At 33.6% G+C, this 18571-nt stretch overlaps 2 protein-coding genes across 2 annotated transcripts; both read right to left on the reverse strand.

The window, feature by feature from the left end:
• Positions 1–330: 330 nt before the first annotated feature.
• LOC122578828 (peroxisome biogenesis protein 12) lies at positions 331–8031 on the reverse strand. Its single transcript, XM_043750878.1, has 10 exons — positions 7763–8031; positions 7569–7674; positions 5067–5215; positions 4720–4969; positions 3840–3949; positions 3501–3575; positions 3314–3400; positions 3074–3160; positions 2531–2668; positions 331–653 (listed from the first exon to the last, which is right to left on the reverse strand). Exons 1-10 carry the CDS (start codon positions 7868–7870, stop codon positions 582–584), a joined length of 1182 nt encoding a protein of 393 aa, XP_043606813.1. The 5' UTR covers positions 7871–8031; the 3' UTR covers positions 331–581.
• Positions 8032–12124: 4093 nt separating this feature from the next.
• Positions 12125–17717, reverse strand: LOC122609156 (prostaglandin E synthase 2-like). The gene is made up of 6 exons (XM_043782217.1): positions 17293–17717; positions 14074–14208; positions 13758–13848; positions 13187–13281; positions 12787–12954; positions 12125–12663 (listed from the first exon to the last, which is right to left on the reverse strand). The coding sequence occupies exons 1-6, from the start codon at positions 17636–17638 to the stop codon at positions 12503–12505; spliced, it is 996 nt and encodes a 331-aa protein (XP_043638152.1). The 5' UTR covers positions 17639–17717; the 3' UTR covers positions 12125–12502.
• Between the last annotated feature and the right edge of the window lie 854 nt (positions 17718–18571).

An 18571-nucleotide genomic window follows, 5' to 3' on the forward strand; every position in this document is an offset into this window, starting at 1 on the left:
GATTACGAACAGTCAAGTGACCTGTTATCAAGTGCAAGTAATAGAACCACGATCATCTGTTAACTTTAAAGAATAACAAAAACAGGGTAATAAATCTAAAAATAATGTCTGCCTGGAATGTAAGAAATTTTCATTTTTTTTAACATCGAACTCTACTCTCTACTTCTACTCTACTCTATAAACTCCATAATACACCATCGTCGGGATTTGAACCCTCTTGGAGGCCAAAGCCTCTACCACCCTACCTAAGTGGTGATGGCAAATTTTCACATTATAATCCGCAACAACATGACAAATAACAATATTGTAATACCAAAAAAGGGAACCCCATTAATCTAAAATCATGAATGATTAATATTACAGTATATATTATTTACAATGAAAGAGAGGCAACATATGGCCTTGGTTGGCTTTTATCATTAGTCTACAACAATGAACGCATAATATCCTATTTCAACATCCGGTATCGCCATAGAAGCATCTCAAAGTTCAGCTTTAAATATAAACTTATGCCTGGGAAACTCATTAATACAAACCGACATGGGTTCCACTTTTGTATCTTATCAATGAAGCTGCTTCTTCTACAGGTCGTGAAAGAGCCTCCTAATATGGTCCACGTTTGCAGGAACCAATGTAACTGGGCAGCGGTTATACTATTGACAGATAGACCAAAGATTAGATACAAAAATTGACCAATCTACTTTCTACAACTATTAAGGTAAGAATCAGGTCTCTACGGAGACATGTGAGTTCCTATGATGTCTCATCTATATTGTTTATTGTTTATTTGGTTCCAATAAAACAGGCCGTGTAGTTTGATCAGATAGTGTTTGTATGTGATTCTGCTGATTAAAATTGTAATAATCAGAAATGGATAATGATATATCAACCTAATAATCAACATAATGATAGGATTATAATATTTGGAGAATCGAGGGATAAGATTAGGAGATAACTTAGTGGAACACACATGTCAAGTTATTAAGGTATTAGGTTGATTTTTAGGTTAATAAGTTAGGTTGATTTATCATTTTGCATCAGAAATATAGTTCTCAGAGTTTGGCAATATTCTGACTTATTTAAATGAGTACATCAAATTACCAAAAAAGACATTCTTGAAAAACACGGAGATATATCTTCTGAGATTGAGTACATACAGTTCTTAAATTATGTTTAATGAAGGAGTGATAATTATATATTTCCTTTAAAGAATCGGTCATTGTTGTCAAATGCGGTCGCCTAGTGCGCCTGGGCCCAAGGCAAGAGCAAGACCCACCTAGGCACCTATAATGCCTGAAACCCTAGGCCCATGTCCACATACATATTAGGAGGCATTATAACATGTTTCAATGCTATAAATGATCGTATTCCAACGAGAGACTTTTAATGCATGTCACGGAAAAGATACTCATGTATATTATGGGGATATGAGAAGAGTATCTACGTTCCAAAAATCAAAATCACTCAGTATACATCATCAATATCATCCTTCATCAAACTATTCTTCAACTCCAGGTAAGATTTCTTCCAATTTTCTTAAAGTCAGTTTTCTTCTATAACCCCTTATAAAACATATTGAATTCTCCTATTTTAGAAAATTAACACTTTTTTATACCCAAAATACCCCTATTTCTTAATCATAATTCCTCTATATACCTAATCTATACTTTTATATTATCTAATTAAAAAAACAACTCTCTCTTTAAATGTTACATGGGAAATTATCTAAAATAACAATAATATTAAATTACACTACTAGTCCTTTATCTTTTAAAATATTTTCATTAACCTTTTAAATCAATTACTTTTACATCAATTATCTACACCACTTGATGCCGTCTCCACCACCAACAGTTGCTCCCACCACCACACCGTCGCCGCCACGACCACCGCCGCATTGCGCGGGTACCGTGCTAGTATATTACTAAGACTCTTCTTAAACTCAGTTCTCCATTTTTCTTAAACTCAGTTTTCTTTGACTGACATTTTATTCATTATCATTTGTTAGAGACAATGAATCAAGATGGTAATGTTCAATGTCCTAAATCCAAAGCTTTTGGTTGAATGCATTATGGGTTATTTAAACACTTTGGTCAATGTCCTAGAACCAAAGTTCTAATTAACTAATGGTCAATGGATTTGAACAATTTGGTGTAAAAAAATTGTGTTAAACTTTTTGGTTGATGCATTATGGATTATTTAAAAGTGTTGATGATGGTAAAAATAGATTATGGCCACAAATATTCAAATTGTTAGAAGCAGAATCTAGTCCAAATATCAATGAGATAACTAGAGTTTTAAATACAAATCCATATACCCCGTAACTCACATTGAATAAGTTGAAAAATGGATAGTTTGTAGTTTCGTAAAAGTCAATAGAAATTAATAAAGCAGAACTAGCAGTAGTTTAACTCGATATACTACAGAGGAATATATACAGAAATGCATCATTCTTTTAGAGCCAACAAAAATTTCCGTAACCAATTTTAAATGGATCTAGTATTCAAGAAGATAGTTAGAGAGGACGTACCTGTGAAACATACTTGAATATGCAAGCATAGCAAAACACAAAGCCGGAAACCGTAACTGCTGATGGATTTGTTCGCTTTTGAGAACATAGAGGACACAATGTCCGATCAGATGGCAGAGGGATGCCCTCCTTAGCAACCTGTCACACAAAAAAGAGTTTAAGTACACGAATGTCTGGGATTGAGTTTTGAAACTGAATTGAAAACTGAAAACTATCATAAATATTTAATGTTTTTTGTTACATCAGATTATTTAGAATATTTAAGGTTCATATATTCAGTTTCATATCAGCTGTAATAATACTGATTACCTGAGGGTAAACATTTACTTAACTGAATTTGTAAGAACTTTACCCACATTTCACAAAGACTTTCTGATTTTTCTCGAGAATATACTTTTAGGTTATTTATTAGATTATGACAACTTGATAACAGTGCCAATTAACTCTTTAGCTATTTGAATCTCTTCAGATTTAGAAATCTTAGCCTTTCACATTTGTCAAAGATACCAAATTTGTAAAAACAATACATAGAATAGGATATACCTTTGGTGGGGGAGGGGGAGGTGGTGGAGGATACACAGTTGGAGCAGACAGTCTCTCTTCGGCAGATTGGTACCACCATTCCATCATCTATAATCAAACCACATGTTATATTATCGGTATATCACCCACCATTTTTATTTATATGGTTTTCCATAGTCCGTACTGGGATGGATGATGCAATAAGATACAATTGCATCTTTATGAACATTGGTTATGACAATATATCTAGAAAACACACACCTTAAAACCAAATACTGCTGCTATCAGACCAGTTTGTGCATAGTCCAGAAGTGCATAAGCACAAGTGAGCAACGCCCCTTGTACTGCCTGAAAAAGATGAAATAATATGCTCACAAAGTTCTGTGACCTAACTCAATCCATACATTTACCAAACTATACAGCAAAAATAGAAGAAGTTCAAGTATACCTTTAACCAAGGAGGCCCGCGTAGTCTTTCACGCTCATTACTTCTTATTTTAGATATTCTTGAAGAAGTATCCATCTAACTTGCCATTAAAAGTCAAGATTAAAAAAACATGATGAACATAAAACAAAAGCAAAGAAAAAAGGACGTTATCTTTAGTCTTTCAGTATTTGGAAAATAGATTGGCTTTTTATGAAATTTACTTGACAATCCTACCCTCCTGAAAAGATGCAACATTTCATTTTTATATGTGATAGTTTCACAACATAGTGCTTAATATTATGTTTAAAAGATAAAAGCAGTCAGATGAGGCTTAAACATAAGTGGTTTTAAAATTAATACCAGCTCTTGTCCTGTAGCGCGACAAACTTGGAGTCCAAGTGCATGTAATCCAGGGGAGTAGAACCCAGTAGCATCCAAGAGGTATAACAGCTGGTATGCAAATGCTAATCCTGTAACATTAGAAAATAGCCAGATTAGAGAAGGCTAACTGAATATTTACAGAAAGGGGAGCAAACCACTCTCCCGAAGTCCATCAGTTTGTCTGGTCAATTCAGACTAGCAAAGGTGAAATTATTAGGACAAGGTTTAACACAAAATAAGACAATGAAAATCCAATATCTCCAAATGCTAACATCTTATATAATTCTCTTCTTTCAAATGGTAGATTTCTTTTCCTCGTGGTAATTTTTAACAAAAGGTTTCCATGTTATGTGGGATGTGTTGGGATGTTCATATAAAAAGTGACTGCAGTATTGAACAATCAAAATGAGGAGAAAATATGGGGATGTTTCTTTGTTTGAAGTTTTCATAATCCAGATTTAATTAGAAAAATACATATAAATTGACCAAAACGGTCATTCTAGTGAAAATAAAAAGGAAAAACATCTTGTGAGATGGATCTAATTTTCTCAATTTAGATCAAAAGAAGATTCAACCAAGTAATTTAATTTATATCTTTGATAATCAGTTTTTTAGGAATTAGTAAATAGTAATAAAGCTGTACCCACACATCTTCAATGACTTCCTTACAAATCTAACAGAAGATATAGGTATCTGTTGAAGCAAGTCAACAGATGAACCAGTAAGAAATAGTCATGCTTTTTTCAAATATAACTTCCGAAAGAGGATAAACATATCATACTCTTGCGCTTTCATCATGAAATATCAACATAGATGCTTCACTTTTCAAACCATAATAAGTATAGTACTTTTCCATTACCTTCACTTCCAGCATGGAGCCAGGGATAGCAAGTAGCTACAATCTTATGCATTCTCTTCCTGAATCGTGTTCTAACAGACAAGTCTGTATTCACACCACTAGTTGAGGCAAACGAACTGCCCACATCACCCATATTGTCAATTTCATCAAACCTTTCATTAACATTTCCCCAAAGACTAGCTTGAAGTGCAGCTTCTCTTTCTTTATTATAGATTGAATGCAACTTTGACTTGAAATATGGCAACACAACCTGCATCACCATTGCCCATTAATGCAGTGCCTCCTTTACTGTTTGCAATAACAATGACACAAAAGGAAAGAGAAACTAAAAAATCATATAGCTCTACCAGAAAGACCACAGAGAGAAGCTTTTGACGTTTCCTTAGTCCAGAATTTTGAATTCTACTTCCTGCCTCCATATGAAGGTCATCCTTATTAACATGAATATTTACTGCTCTCCTTCGTAAGCCATATAAAGTCTCTGCAAACGAAGCATCTAGGAAACACAACAGCACAAGGTTCAAACAAGAAACTGTACCATCATACCATATAAAGAGTGTAACAATAAACTTATATACTAAATTCAGATAAAGCAGGTGATGATAGTAGCCTTTACTCTCTCTTTTTCTTACTAGTTCAATTAGAGAGATATAGGAGAGGCCTAAGAATTTGGTAGCGCCTGGAGGTAGTTGCTCCACATACAACTTTATTTACAGCATTGCTAAACTCTGTTGTCCTTGGACCTTATAAGCTAAGGGTGTGCACGAACCTTGGACCTCAGTGAAGAAATCAACAACTTGTTCATGGGTTGAGATAAACTCGAATGCATACCACTTACTCGACCATAATGTGAGATCTTTCTGTTGTGATTTGTGAAAACCCAAGAGACCAAAGATTGAAACTATTTGAGTTAGGTTGTGGTGTCTGCACTCACCTTGTGTTCATACTCAGTGGACCAACAATATGCCGTGCACTGCTTGTATGAGGTCCATGTATTTAGATTATTGCCAACGAAAATGATGTGACCTCGAGTAGACCAGGGTGACCATCCAGAACCAAGCCCAATAAACATCATCACATAGCACATCCATCAAGTGAGGACATATGGTGTATAAAAAGGCTATGGAATGGTTTACTCGACTATGCCAAGAACACAACAGCATGACACATACTGAATAAGGAATGTCCTTGATACCAAGAATAAAATGGAGAAAAACCAAGATTAATGAGAGAAAATTCCGCCCAAAAGAACGAACTACCCAATCAATTTGATATTGGAGACCATGTCAGAAAGAATAATGTCATCATTTAAACCGAGAAGTACATAACAACGAGGCTATTCTAAAGATGGAGAGTGATAAGTTGGTTCGGAGCCCAAAACCAACGGTCTCAAGCCCTCAAGGGCAATGCATACTCTGGGAAGGCATGCTAACAGTGCTTGTTTCAAGCATTACATATATACTTGTTGTGATTCATAGGAACCTTCTATTGCATTACAAATCAATTATATACTTGTTGTTAAGATAAGCGAAGCATCACAATCTAGCAACATACCAAAATCGCCCATTGTCTAGCTCGTCAAGTCAAGATAGATGCATGATTTCCTCAAGGAGAAGTAGATCAATGATGACCGAGAGCCGAAACATGTATGCATATAAGTATATAACCACGCAAAGCACCGTACAGGCACACTGACCTTTGAAGTGAATAAATAGATTATTGAGCCTATTTATCAGAACTAAGTAAGCATTATTAACTCTAAGATGAAAAAAAAAAAAAGCATATTAAACTTCGTATCGCATATTTCTTGGCTATAACCCTTTTATGGTAGATCACATTCTTCTTTATCATTATTCCTCAAGGTATATAACAAGAAAATTAATTTCCTATCAACACTTCATGAACATACTTTCAAAGATGGATTTGCTTAAGGGATTAGTTTCCCGGAATGTAACTATCTTTGAACAAATGTCTATAGTAGGAAATACACAAAAGTTTTGTGTATTTCCTACTATAGACATTTGTTCAAAGATAGTTACATTCCGGGAAACTAATCCCTTTGCTTAAATATAAGTTAAAATCGTAAAAAAGTCTTCAAAGTTTCCCTCAATATCAACATCCTTCTCAAGTTCGCATTTCCCATTTGTGTTTTTCTCATGGTTTCAAAGGCAATGAGAAATAACAAATTATGCAAAACTGAGACAACTCTTTCACACTTCGGCGCGAACTCAAAAAAAAAGTTTAAGGTATACACATACTCCCACTTGAATTTCTCTCTATTAGTTTTCATCAAGATCCTTAGCCACCTTCCGCACCATTGCAAGGATAAGAGCCAACTTTCCTCAAATGCATTAAATTACAGCCTTGTCCTTTTTCCTCTTGCTAAAGCATAATTGAAGCTGAAGTTCATCAATACTAACACTCAATTTATAGTAGCCCTAAACTATTGAGGACTTAATGTAGCCCTTGGAGTTAGCCATAGAGATGGCAATTAAATATTAAATAAAATAACAACATAACTAACATGTTCAGCAAACATTGTGCTTATAGTATAGAAGCATATATCTTGTGGCGGCTCTCCCGACTTTAAGACATAGACAATCGTCATCAAAATCAAAGATAGAAGTATTCAGCCCTACCCTGAATCGAAAAATTCTAAATTTCTCATCATTCTAAATGCTTCATTTCTTATACTTGTAACCACAGACACCCTTCATCTTACAGACCGACAAGTATGTCAAATTGTCAATGTCACTAATGAAGTAATCTAGTCCGCAGTCAAATAGCTCAAACACACAAAGACTATTAAACAACATTTTGTGTAGGGAAATAAAAGTGCTAATGAATACCAGTGGTGCGTAAACTATGGGTCTCGAGGACGAGAGTTAGGGCGGCGAAAAACTCGTCTTCGTAATCCAAGACTTTGTGAAGGAAAGGTCTTCTTAAAGCTAATACCTGAGATTTCATTCAAATTTTGAATAATATAAGAAATTGGGAATCAGTGAAAGAATGTGAAAAGATAGATATAGATACAGATAGATACACCGATGGAGTAAGTAAGAGCAGCACGGAGACTGGAAGGAAGTTGTTGAGCAGCTGACATCTCAAAGAAAGTCGGATGACTCCCTTCGCCGCCCACCTGAAACAACATCCTTTCCTTTTCTTCTGTTTGGGAAGAAGAAGATGATCAACAATTTGGGTGATCTCTTCTTTCCTGTATCTATTTATCTGTATCTATATCTATCTATCTGTATTCAGGTCTCTCTGTTATCACACACAAAAAGGTTTTTATTATGTTCTTGCTTTTTCCCCTTTTTTTTATTTTTTCTGATATTCTTTTATCATGTTTTTATCTTAACGGGTCTAAAATAGGTTTAACGTTGTAAGGAGTGTTTATGAATTAAGCACCGCCCTACAATTAAAAAGCGTTATTTTTGTATTAAAATTAAGAATCTGTAAAGGAATGTAGGAAAAGATTCTTGTGAAAAACATTTGAATGGAAAAAACTACGAGACTTTTATATTATAATTTGATTTGATGTTTATATATGAATGATATATGTGAATAATATTCGTTCACATATTATAATTATCTATGTTCATATGTAAATAGTTTTCGCATGAACATTACCTAAAGAATTTATACATTGTTTATCCAAACTCTATCTCTATAAATGACTCAATGGATGTCCGTTGCGACGACAGAGATGGTAGTAATGGTAGTATGATGATTACGTCTAAAGGTTGAAGCAATATCAGCGAGTAGTGCAAGTAATTGATATAAATATCATTAGTATAATTATTTTAAAGAGTTAAAAATAGATTGTTTAATGGGTTAATCATAAATAGAAGAATTGGTTCAATTTTTTTTTTTTTATCTTCCATGTTTTTCTCTCTATTTTTTAATTCTTATTGATGACACACATGTTTGTAAATACTTGTTTGTCATTTTAACATTTCTTTTAAAAAGAAACCTTTTGAAAAGAGGAATATATTTGATTTTTCTGTTTCGTGTCCTTAAAATAAGAAGGGGAAAATGTTTTAATATATATAGTAATATAAAGAAAAAAAAAATTTTTTTATGTGTTAGGCGGTATCTTTTTTAACAAAGTTCTCCTTTTATTTTTTTCTAATTATGATAATATGATGTCATATGTTACATTCTTTTCAAAATCTTATATAAATGAAAAAAAAATTACTTTTGTTCTTTCTTATATAATACTATAATAATAATATCATAATTTCTTAATAACTAGTTCTCTTTATTGAATAAGTTGTACATTAGTTATATATAACCTTTTATTTTAATAATAATAACATTAAGAAAAATTATCTCACGATAAAAATAATAGGTATATTAGAAAATATGAGACTGATTATGTATATTAAATTATCATATGTATAATAGTGATATTATATATAAAAATAATCTAACTTTTGAAGAAGTGTAGAGAATTATTATTAAGTGCTAATAGATGAGTTTTGTAGGAGAAAATAGGGATGAGATCAGTACCGTACCGATTAATTCCGGTACCGAATATGGACAAAGATAAGAACTGAATACTGTATCAAAATTTTTGGTACAACCGGTATTCTCGGGAGCACCGCTTAAATACCGAAATATGCTGTTGATCTTAGTTTTCATCACGCCTGACAAGTTGTTTGTGGAACTTCCAATAAGATTTACGTAACTTTTTTTTGTTTAAAATACACTAATTGCTATTTGTATTTTTATGAATAATTATTGTTAACAATATTGAATATATTCGTTATTACTCAGTGTATGCTGTTATTATATATCTTCTAAAAACCAACTTGAAATTTACAAGTTTTAATGCCTAAAGTACAATACTTCTTTACTTTTAATAATATTCGCTTTTACCCCTTAAATTTTAATCTTTTCATTACATAACCTTTTGACTTTGCTTCTTTTCAATATTCCCCATTAAAGTTTCTATATAGTATCTTTTGCCACCATAAAAGTTTTAATTTTCAAATTTTTATACCAAAGTTTTGGGTTCCCATGTTTCTATTAAACCATATTTACACAATTTATGGTTTTACCTTTAAACATTTGGTTTTATTATATTCTTCAAATTCGGTATAAAACGTTTTTTACTGTTCGTGTAGTGTTTCCGCTACAACTAAATGACCATCAATTTTAAATACTTTCTTACATTCGTTTATATCGTTTGTGTAGTACCTTTTATTACGTTTTATGTATTATTATGTCTCTCGGACAACGTCGGGTTAAAATACAATATGCTATGTACAAGACTTTATGCATGATATACAATCCTTTTTCACTTTTGATTTGTCACTTTTACCCCCTATATTTTATATCTTTTATTTTTAGCTATGTACAACAATATATACTTTTTGGTTTTTATCACTTTTACCGTTATATTTTATATGTTTTACTTTTGGTTATGTACAAGACTATATGTATGATGTACGACCCTTTTAACTTTTGATTTTTGTCAATTTTACCCCCTATACTTTATATGCTTTACTTTTGACTTTTTTCAAATTTTTTATCCGTTAAACTGCCTATCTTTTAACTTTTGTTTTTCGTCTACGTTTTCGTTTTCATTATTTCAAACTTTTGGGTTCTAATGTTTCTATCAAAGATTTTTTATACTTTACAATATTATCGCTAAAAAAATTTAATATATCTTTTTTTGTTTCCTCGTATAACGTTTTAATATATAATAATTTTTATCATAGTTACGTCTTAACTTCATTTAACATTTAAAAAAAAACATTATGCTATATCACCATCGTCAAAATGCCATCTCTTTATTTGCATTTATATAGTTTTTTTGTTACATGTTTTTATATATTTATTAATGTTATTATTTTTACGCGACATTTTTACTACTGTTACATGTTTTGTTGTATATACCTTTTAGATTTGGTATCGAGTATTTAACATAAATGTATTTATATTACACTAAAACTATTTGTTTACATCCATACATTTGTCATGTAAATAGTATGTTCCACAGCAACGCACGAGTTTATTATTTTTTAAATTGTAAGTTATAGAATATGAATACTAACTTTGCCCTTTTAGTTGACTATCTTTTTATCTTTTTACCACTTATTTCTCAATGTTGATCCTCAACAATAACACATAGCTACTGTAAAAGACAGGATGCTAATTTATAATTGTAGATAATGCGCATTGATATGTGACTTTTTTTTATATATATTTGGGTCAACTATTCACCAATAACATTAATTCTGTAGTAACAAAAGTTAACTACTTGATAGGGAGTCACCTTCTTTGGGGTCAGTGAGGAGGACAGGACAATCCCCCACTCCGGTGCTTTGTTTGTGATTTTGAAGAACTTGATAATAATGTGCAATATCTTGAATAGGGCACGCTACACTTTTTTTTACTTAAAATTACCACCATCAGTTTTTGAGTAATATTTGCATCATTATTGTATGCATTATGCAAAAGAGAAGTCGATCATGGTGATTTGTACACATGCATTGTAGCTTATACGTTTTCGCATTGCAGCTTATACGTTTTCTCTTTTCGCTTGCATTTGATGTCATTTATGGAAGTTGTGTGTGTTTTTTCTCTTGTAATTAATTATTGACATTGCATGTCAACAACAATAAAATTCTACAAAGATTGATGTTTTTACGTTGCATTGGACGGCTGTAAAAAAAAATCGGTAGTTTCGTGTGCGCCGCTGCAACACGCTGCGGATAAAGTTACTAGTTCTTAGTATATTGTAATTTGTAAATGAGATGTCCGTTTGCTAACCATGGACTACGTGTAATCATATAATTGCAAACAGTATTATGATAAATCAAATTCTCCAGCTTAGATCCATATCATGGGAATTCTAGGGAAAATATCATGGGTTAAAAATTTTCGGTATTATCACCGAACCGATTGGTATCGAAACTGATTTCGTCTCAAAACCAAAACCAATACCGAAACCGAATCCCTATCGATACCGATTTTCGGTATCGGTTCGGTACCGGTTTTTCGGTATTTTCGCTCATCCTTAGGGGAAAACGATGTTAAAAAGGTTTTGAAGAAGGTTTTTTTTTCTTTTTAGGTTTTGAAGAAGTTCACGAATCAAGATTTTTACACTTCAAGTCACATAAACATTCAACAAACAGATGTTATTGATAAAAACATGGGTTAAAAAATGAAGTTTTTTCTTAAACCTTTGATTGGAGGTGCTCGAGTTCAAAACTATCTTCAAGAACATCTTGAGATGATCAAAGATTAACCTATATATTGTCATGGGAAAACTGGCTAAGTCACATATATCATAGATAACGTCACAACTCTCTTTGGATAATGTGATGTTCCCCTTCATTTTTATAACATAGAAAACAACGATTGATACCAAAACCAATTCATGGCAACATGCTACTACGAAAATACGTCACTTTATTACAAAGATGGTTGAGCAACAAGCAGATGATGAATGGTAATAGTGCTACTCCTCTCATTAAATCAAATTTGACTGCAAAATCTTAATACGTTTTAGTGCATTAGTGATGGTATGATCACGTCACACTCTACTGACTGTTCAATTATTCTTCTATCCCAGCCTACACGTGGCACGGGTCCTCATCTTTTCCAGCAAAAAATTAGCGATACGGTACTTCGTATCATGCTATGGCTTCATAGCACTAAAATGGACAATCTTTTCACACAAATTAATCAAGACTGGAGGTAATATGCATATATACTTCACTTTTTGCTTATCATTTCACTTTCAAGATGGATGGTAGAAACTACAGTGTGATTAAGCCTTTATTCTTGAAGATTCACCGACAACACTTTCCATTCTTGTGTACCACTCGCCAATTCTGGTATGTTCGACCATATCTTTACCTGATCTCAGATAACGAATAGGTCTCAACACTCCAAACACAGCAAGGTCAGCCAAATTAGGCTTGGAGCCACCTGGTGTAAATAAAAAAAAATCAACAGTGATATGATGACATTTGGGGAAAAGAATTTTACTAATATCCAATCTGAAGGGATCTATATAATCTTGAACTTTAAGATATGATCAATAAAACTGACCTAAGAAGTCCCTGCCATCAAGTGCATCAACCCAAGTTTCTGCAGCTTCATACAATGATTTTCTTTCATCAGTGATGTTATATTTTTTCTTCAGTTTCTTGGACACAAAATACATAGCAGCAGCCCCAGCATATTTTACTGTATACTTTTCAGTATAGCTGAAATTACCTGGAATTGCAAGAGCGGAATAGAAATTTTATGATGAATTCCTTACCGAACATAAACATATAACAAAGTAACAGAAATAAAAATTTGACTACTTTGGACTCCCATCGTTGCCAACAAAAACTAATTTGAATTGGGATTGCTAAACTGTCATTTCAGACTCCAAGTGAACTGAAACTTATGGACTAATTTGTAGCTTACTCTTAAACTTCCATATGCCACATTCTTGGCTTACCATTGCTAGTGATATAGTCAAAGGATTCCAGAGCCTCAGAAGTGTTGCGGTAAATATTTGGAGATAGCATATGCACTAAATGATCATCAACCCACCTACATAATCCCACTCTTCATTAGCAACATTAGTAACAAATAAAACTTATTCCAATCATATTCACTGGTAGCCAAACACTACCATGTCACATACTATAAATCACAATTAGAAATGAGTACACAAGTAATAGATTAGGCACATATTGATACAAATTTATCTCATTCAGAGGTAACCAACTTTCAAAAAATTCTATAAAAACCTCAAAATTCCACTTACAAATATTGCTCCAGGTAAAGGGTACATATTGCAACCCTCATTTTAACTTTAACCAAACAAAAAAATAACAGTGACATAGAGTTGAGTTTGACCATGTTGATTTTACCATTAGTGTAACACTCAGATCAGCAAAATAGTTACCTGCCGATAGGATTGCAAATTACCTTGAATAGGTAATTTTAGAAGTTTCTACCTTTTTATGGGTGAAAAAAACCCTAAACTGCTAAGACTGAATGACGCTTAGAGGAAAAAAACATACCGGCGCCACTTCGTTTCTTCATTATCATCATCACTGGCTGGTGAAGTCGATTTCACAGGACTAATTTTGTTTCTCATCTGATCAATAATAGCTGCAAAATAACACATTATAACCTTAGAGGACATCAATTTCCTAATCAACAGTAAAAGATTTTGTGTAAACCTAGTTAATGTATCTATATCACCTTCAATGTGATTATTAAAAAAAGGCTATTTGATTTCCTTCTTTTATCTATATCAAGCTTATGGCATGAAGTAGAAATTAAAATAAAGAGAAATGAGAAGCATAAGTCTGTTCAGATTAATTGCAGAAAAACCTGATGAATCTTGCAGCGGTTCACCATCCACCATGAGTATAGGCACCTTCTTGTAATCAGACCATTTGATTTCCTTCTTACTAAGAGGGTTAACCTCCACAACCTTGTATGGCACATCATAGTAATCTAGAAATGCTAAAAATCAACAAAAACAGCAAATAAAGTGTCATGACTTGTCTGTTGCTATCATAAGGCGTTAAACAAAAAGTAAACATAGAGATTTGTGTACATTTTAAGAAACAATTTATTGTGAATGCATACTATTATCATATCTTTACAACACTAATGAGAAGATGAAGTAGTAAGATTTGTATACACATCAATTAACTAATCATACAACTCTGTAAGAGAACTTTTACAAAAAGGAACTTCTTGGGAAAACAAGCATGTGAAACCATGTAGAATAACCAGCAGCATGATGGGGCTATTTTGCTTATAAGAGAAAGAATGACAATGCAGAACATGTAACCAGAAAAAAAAATGTTGAATTGTACCAAGTGAAAACATAGTAGTTATTCTAACACCCTCCCTACACGAGCATTAACCTCAAAGTCAAACGAAGAAATGAAACTCTAACACACTGGGATAAATAAAACACAACAGGATGGGACTAGCTATAAACACTAGATCATGAAAAGAAGAAACTTCAGAAAGTTAAGACACTAAGGGCGCGTTTGGTTCACAGATTCTGATGGAATCTGATGGAATTGGAATTGAATTCCATTCCGTGGTACGTTTGGTTGTCAAAAGATGATGGAATTTCATTCCATTGGAATGTAAACATTCCATCAAATGATGGAATCTCCAATCTATGGGGTTATTGGATGGAATTTCATTACTTCATTCTCTTGAATTTTAAAAAAACAAAAAACATTCCATCAAATTCCATTCCTTCGGAATCTAATTCCGTTGCAAAATTCCATTCCTTACAAAAATATTCTGTGAACCAAACGCGCCATAAGACAGTGAAATGTTATCACGTGAGGATTTCTTTACAAGCCCTAGTAGCCCTGCTAAATGGTGATTCAACATGGATTCTACATCCCTAGTAGCCCTGCTAATTGGTGAATTGGAAATACATGCCACTCAGCCAAAGGAAGATGATGGAGAGTTGACCGATATGCGAGAGGTCCTTTTTTTTTCAAATAAAGCATATAAAGTTGATGAGATTGCTTATTCACACAGGATTCCACGTGCCCCATGCTACTCGAGTCTTGTTTCTTTAGTTTCTTTACTTGTGAGCATGAATCTTTGAACCCAATCCTAGGAAAGAGCTTTATACCCTATAGAACTAACAGATCGGCTAGCAAAGATGGCTCAGTCTCAGTAGATCCCTCACTCCTCACCGGCTTACGGAAAGAGAGCCCTAAGGGAGAAAGTTTGGTACTTATCTACCTTGCCACCCACTGCTGCTAAATTCCACCCCCCCCCCCCCCCCAAAAAAAAAAAAAAAAGGTTAAACTGGTGCTTGTTGTTGCACCAGGAGCCGTTGTGTCAGGTGCTAAAGCGTGGGTGTTTTGTATCCATTGAGCATTGCCCTTCTCCGACCCTTACTGACAACAGCAGTTCCAGCTCCATATCAAGGATATCGTCACTAGCATCAATATCATCGATCCACGAGAAACTCAGCAAACTCTTGAAATAGCGGAAGCTGCTTTGAGAAAAGCTGAAGGAAAGAGACAAATAATTGAGGCAAATCTCTAGCTCTCGTCGGGCTAGGACACGAGTAGAGGCTATCAGTGTCATTTCGTAATAAGAAGGTGCGTCCGAATAATCAACGATTTATATATCCTATATATATAGACCACTTTTTGTGTAACCTAGTATATTTCATATCTCAACTCAATTAAAAGTTCAGTTCAGTTACTAATTCATGATCTGGCATGTACAGAATGAAAACTTCATGACGAGTATTCCGATACAATTGGTTTATACAATTCATTTCTTGATTATACTATAATTAATACTATTAAGGGAATGTTCCATAAAACTGGATGATTTAGTGCTAAATGATTCAACTGCTTTCTATGAACTTAATTCTGAATGAATAGATACTGTTTCTATATAGACCACCCAAATGGCATCAGTTACACATTTAACCTAGGAAAGAGGTCGAGAGAAGAAGGATAGGAGGGTAAAATGATAGCCGCTGATTGGTTAGACTTGCACCCAAAACCTTTTAATATTGTCAAACATGCTGAATACTGATGGATCCATCAATCAACGCTAAGCTGGCCCATTCAGCAATCAGCAGGTATAAAACAGCCCCTAAGTTATATATCGATTATCGAATGTTGAATGCTAAGGACTTATGGTATATTGGCATAATGCAAGGCCCAGACAAAGTCAAGCAAGGATACGATTACACCCTAATACTCTACAAAAGCCAGTTTTTAATAGCAAACCTATATGGCAGTAAAAACATGAGCATGATGAAACCAATCTTCTACATGCTACGCGTTCTATATGTCACAACTTATGATGCCAAGAACTTCTTACTAACACTTTATTAACCCGTCGCTCATTCTATAAGTTAGAACTTGCAGGGCCTAAGTAGGTGTTATTTTGGCATGTTTAATCTTTAATGCAATATCGAAGAAATCTTAATAAACCGAAGTAAAGAGCCCACAAGGCCGCAACATAATACGAAACGATTGATATTTCCTAAAGCCAGACAAATGCAAGGAAATAAAATTTGACGGATCCTAAGCAGAATTTTCACCTAAGTCTGCTAGCACTGAATCATGAAAGTTATAAACTACATGTCCAATTAGACATCTTATAAAGTATGTTCCCACCTTCAAAAGATACTCTGCTTTTAAGCTAACCTCATGTTCTCTAGGATAACTATTTTGGTCAAGTATGGTTCATTGTGTTTCTACATTTAATATTTATTCATTCCACATGTTATTTTAGCCAAGTGTTGTTAGCAACTTCGAGAGATAAGGCTAGCATTCACGATCGCATATGTGAACATGAATATAAACAATATGATCCAATTCCAAATGTAACATATTTTTAGTTGTAGGCACAACAGGAGCAAAATTAACAAAAAGTTAAATCAACGCTGTCTATGGTTAGCAAAATCCTCTACGAATTCATAACAAAGCACATCACACACTTTATATATACATAGTTATATACACAGGTCATGAATATAATACACGTCAGCAACATTCATAACAACATTCCCTGAAAAAAATGAAGAAAATTAATTACCTTTAACCTTATTACAAAAAGGGCAAGATTCATATTGATATAAAACAACTTCTTTTGGAGCTAGATCCGGTTTAACCGGTTCTTTGGCGTGAGCCGGTTCTTCAAACAACATGGCACCGGCGGCGGCGAGACAACCTAACGAGGTAAAAAGCTTAGTGGTGGTGGAGAAAGATGCATTTGGGGAGGTGGGTTTGATGGATGATGAAAACCACCGGCGAGAAGAAGCGGTGGCGATGAAGGAAGGTTTATGAAGGTGGTGTTCGGAGGAAGAAAGGAGGGCTCGAGATATTGATGCGGCGGAGAGTGTTGAAGCTCTTCTCATGGCGGCGGCGGCGGTGGCGAACATTTGATGGAGGGGTTTTTGGTTATGGTTTTTGGAGGTGGTGTGTGTGTGTGACTGTGTGTTACCTGGCTGATTTGCGACCGCGCTAATATTTGTTGACTAAGTGTAAAACAACGCGAGATACTTCCCGAAATTCGGCTTGTAAAATACTAACTTTTTGAAAACCGACCCAAACAATGAATCGGCATCATAAAATTTTACTGGTTGCTGGTCGAACTAATCTGATCGGCCATAATTGAACCGGGTTTTGACAAATTATACATTTTTCGCAATAATACCATAAGATTCTTGATGTAAACACAACATAAATTCAATAACATTAAGTTATGTCAATTATCCAAAACAAACAAACTTCTAGTACAAAAGTTATACTTAAAATAAGTTCTAATATAAGTTTAAACACATAAAATGTAACTTTTTCAAAAATCATTTCTTTCTACAATAGAAAAAAAAATTATATATAATTTATGAATACATTTATAAAAAAAACAAAATTATTAAAATAAAATTCAATTGCTATTTGTTAACAAAAACAGTTATTTGGCCTCTAAATAATCAAAATTAATTAGCGGACTACATAATAATTAGAATTATATATATATATATATATTATATATATATATATATATATTAAAGTTTAATGTACGAAGAAAACTACAGTCGTCTAGAAAAAGGTGAAATAACTTGATGCTACAATACAACTAATTTAATATGTTCAAACATCTTTGTGGGAAATAAGAACTTGATTTACAACTTTGCAAAACATTGAGTTATATGTATATTACACTTATTGCCAAGAAATTACAAGAAAATTAAAAAAAAAAAGGTTTCACTTGTGTTGACCTGGTTCAAAGCGGTTCAATCACCGGGTTGATTCCGATCTGACCGGCCGGTTCGTGCGGTTCAAATTGGTTCAATTGTAGGATTCGAACCAAG

Source organism: Erigeron canadensis, chromosome 1, assembly GCF_010389155.1.
Source record: "Erigeron canadensis isolate Cc75 chromosome 1, C_canadensis_v1, whole genome shotgun sequence".
Lineage (NCBI taxonomy): Eukaryota > Viridiplantae > Streptophyta > Magnoliopsida > Asterales > Asteraceae > Erigeron > Erigeron canadensis.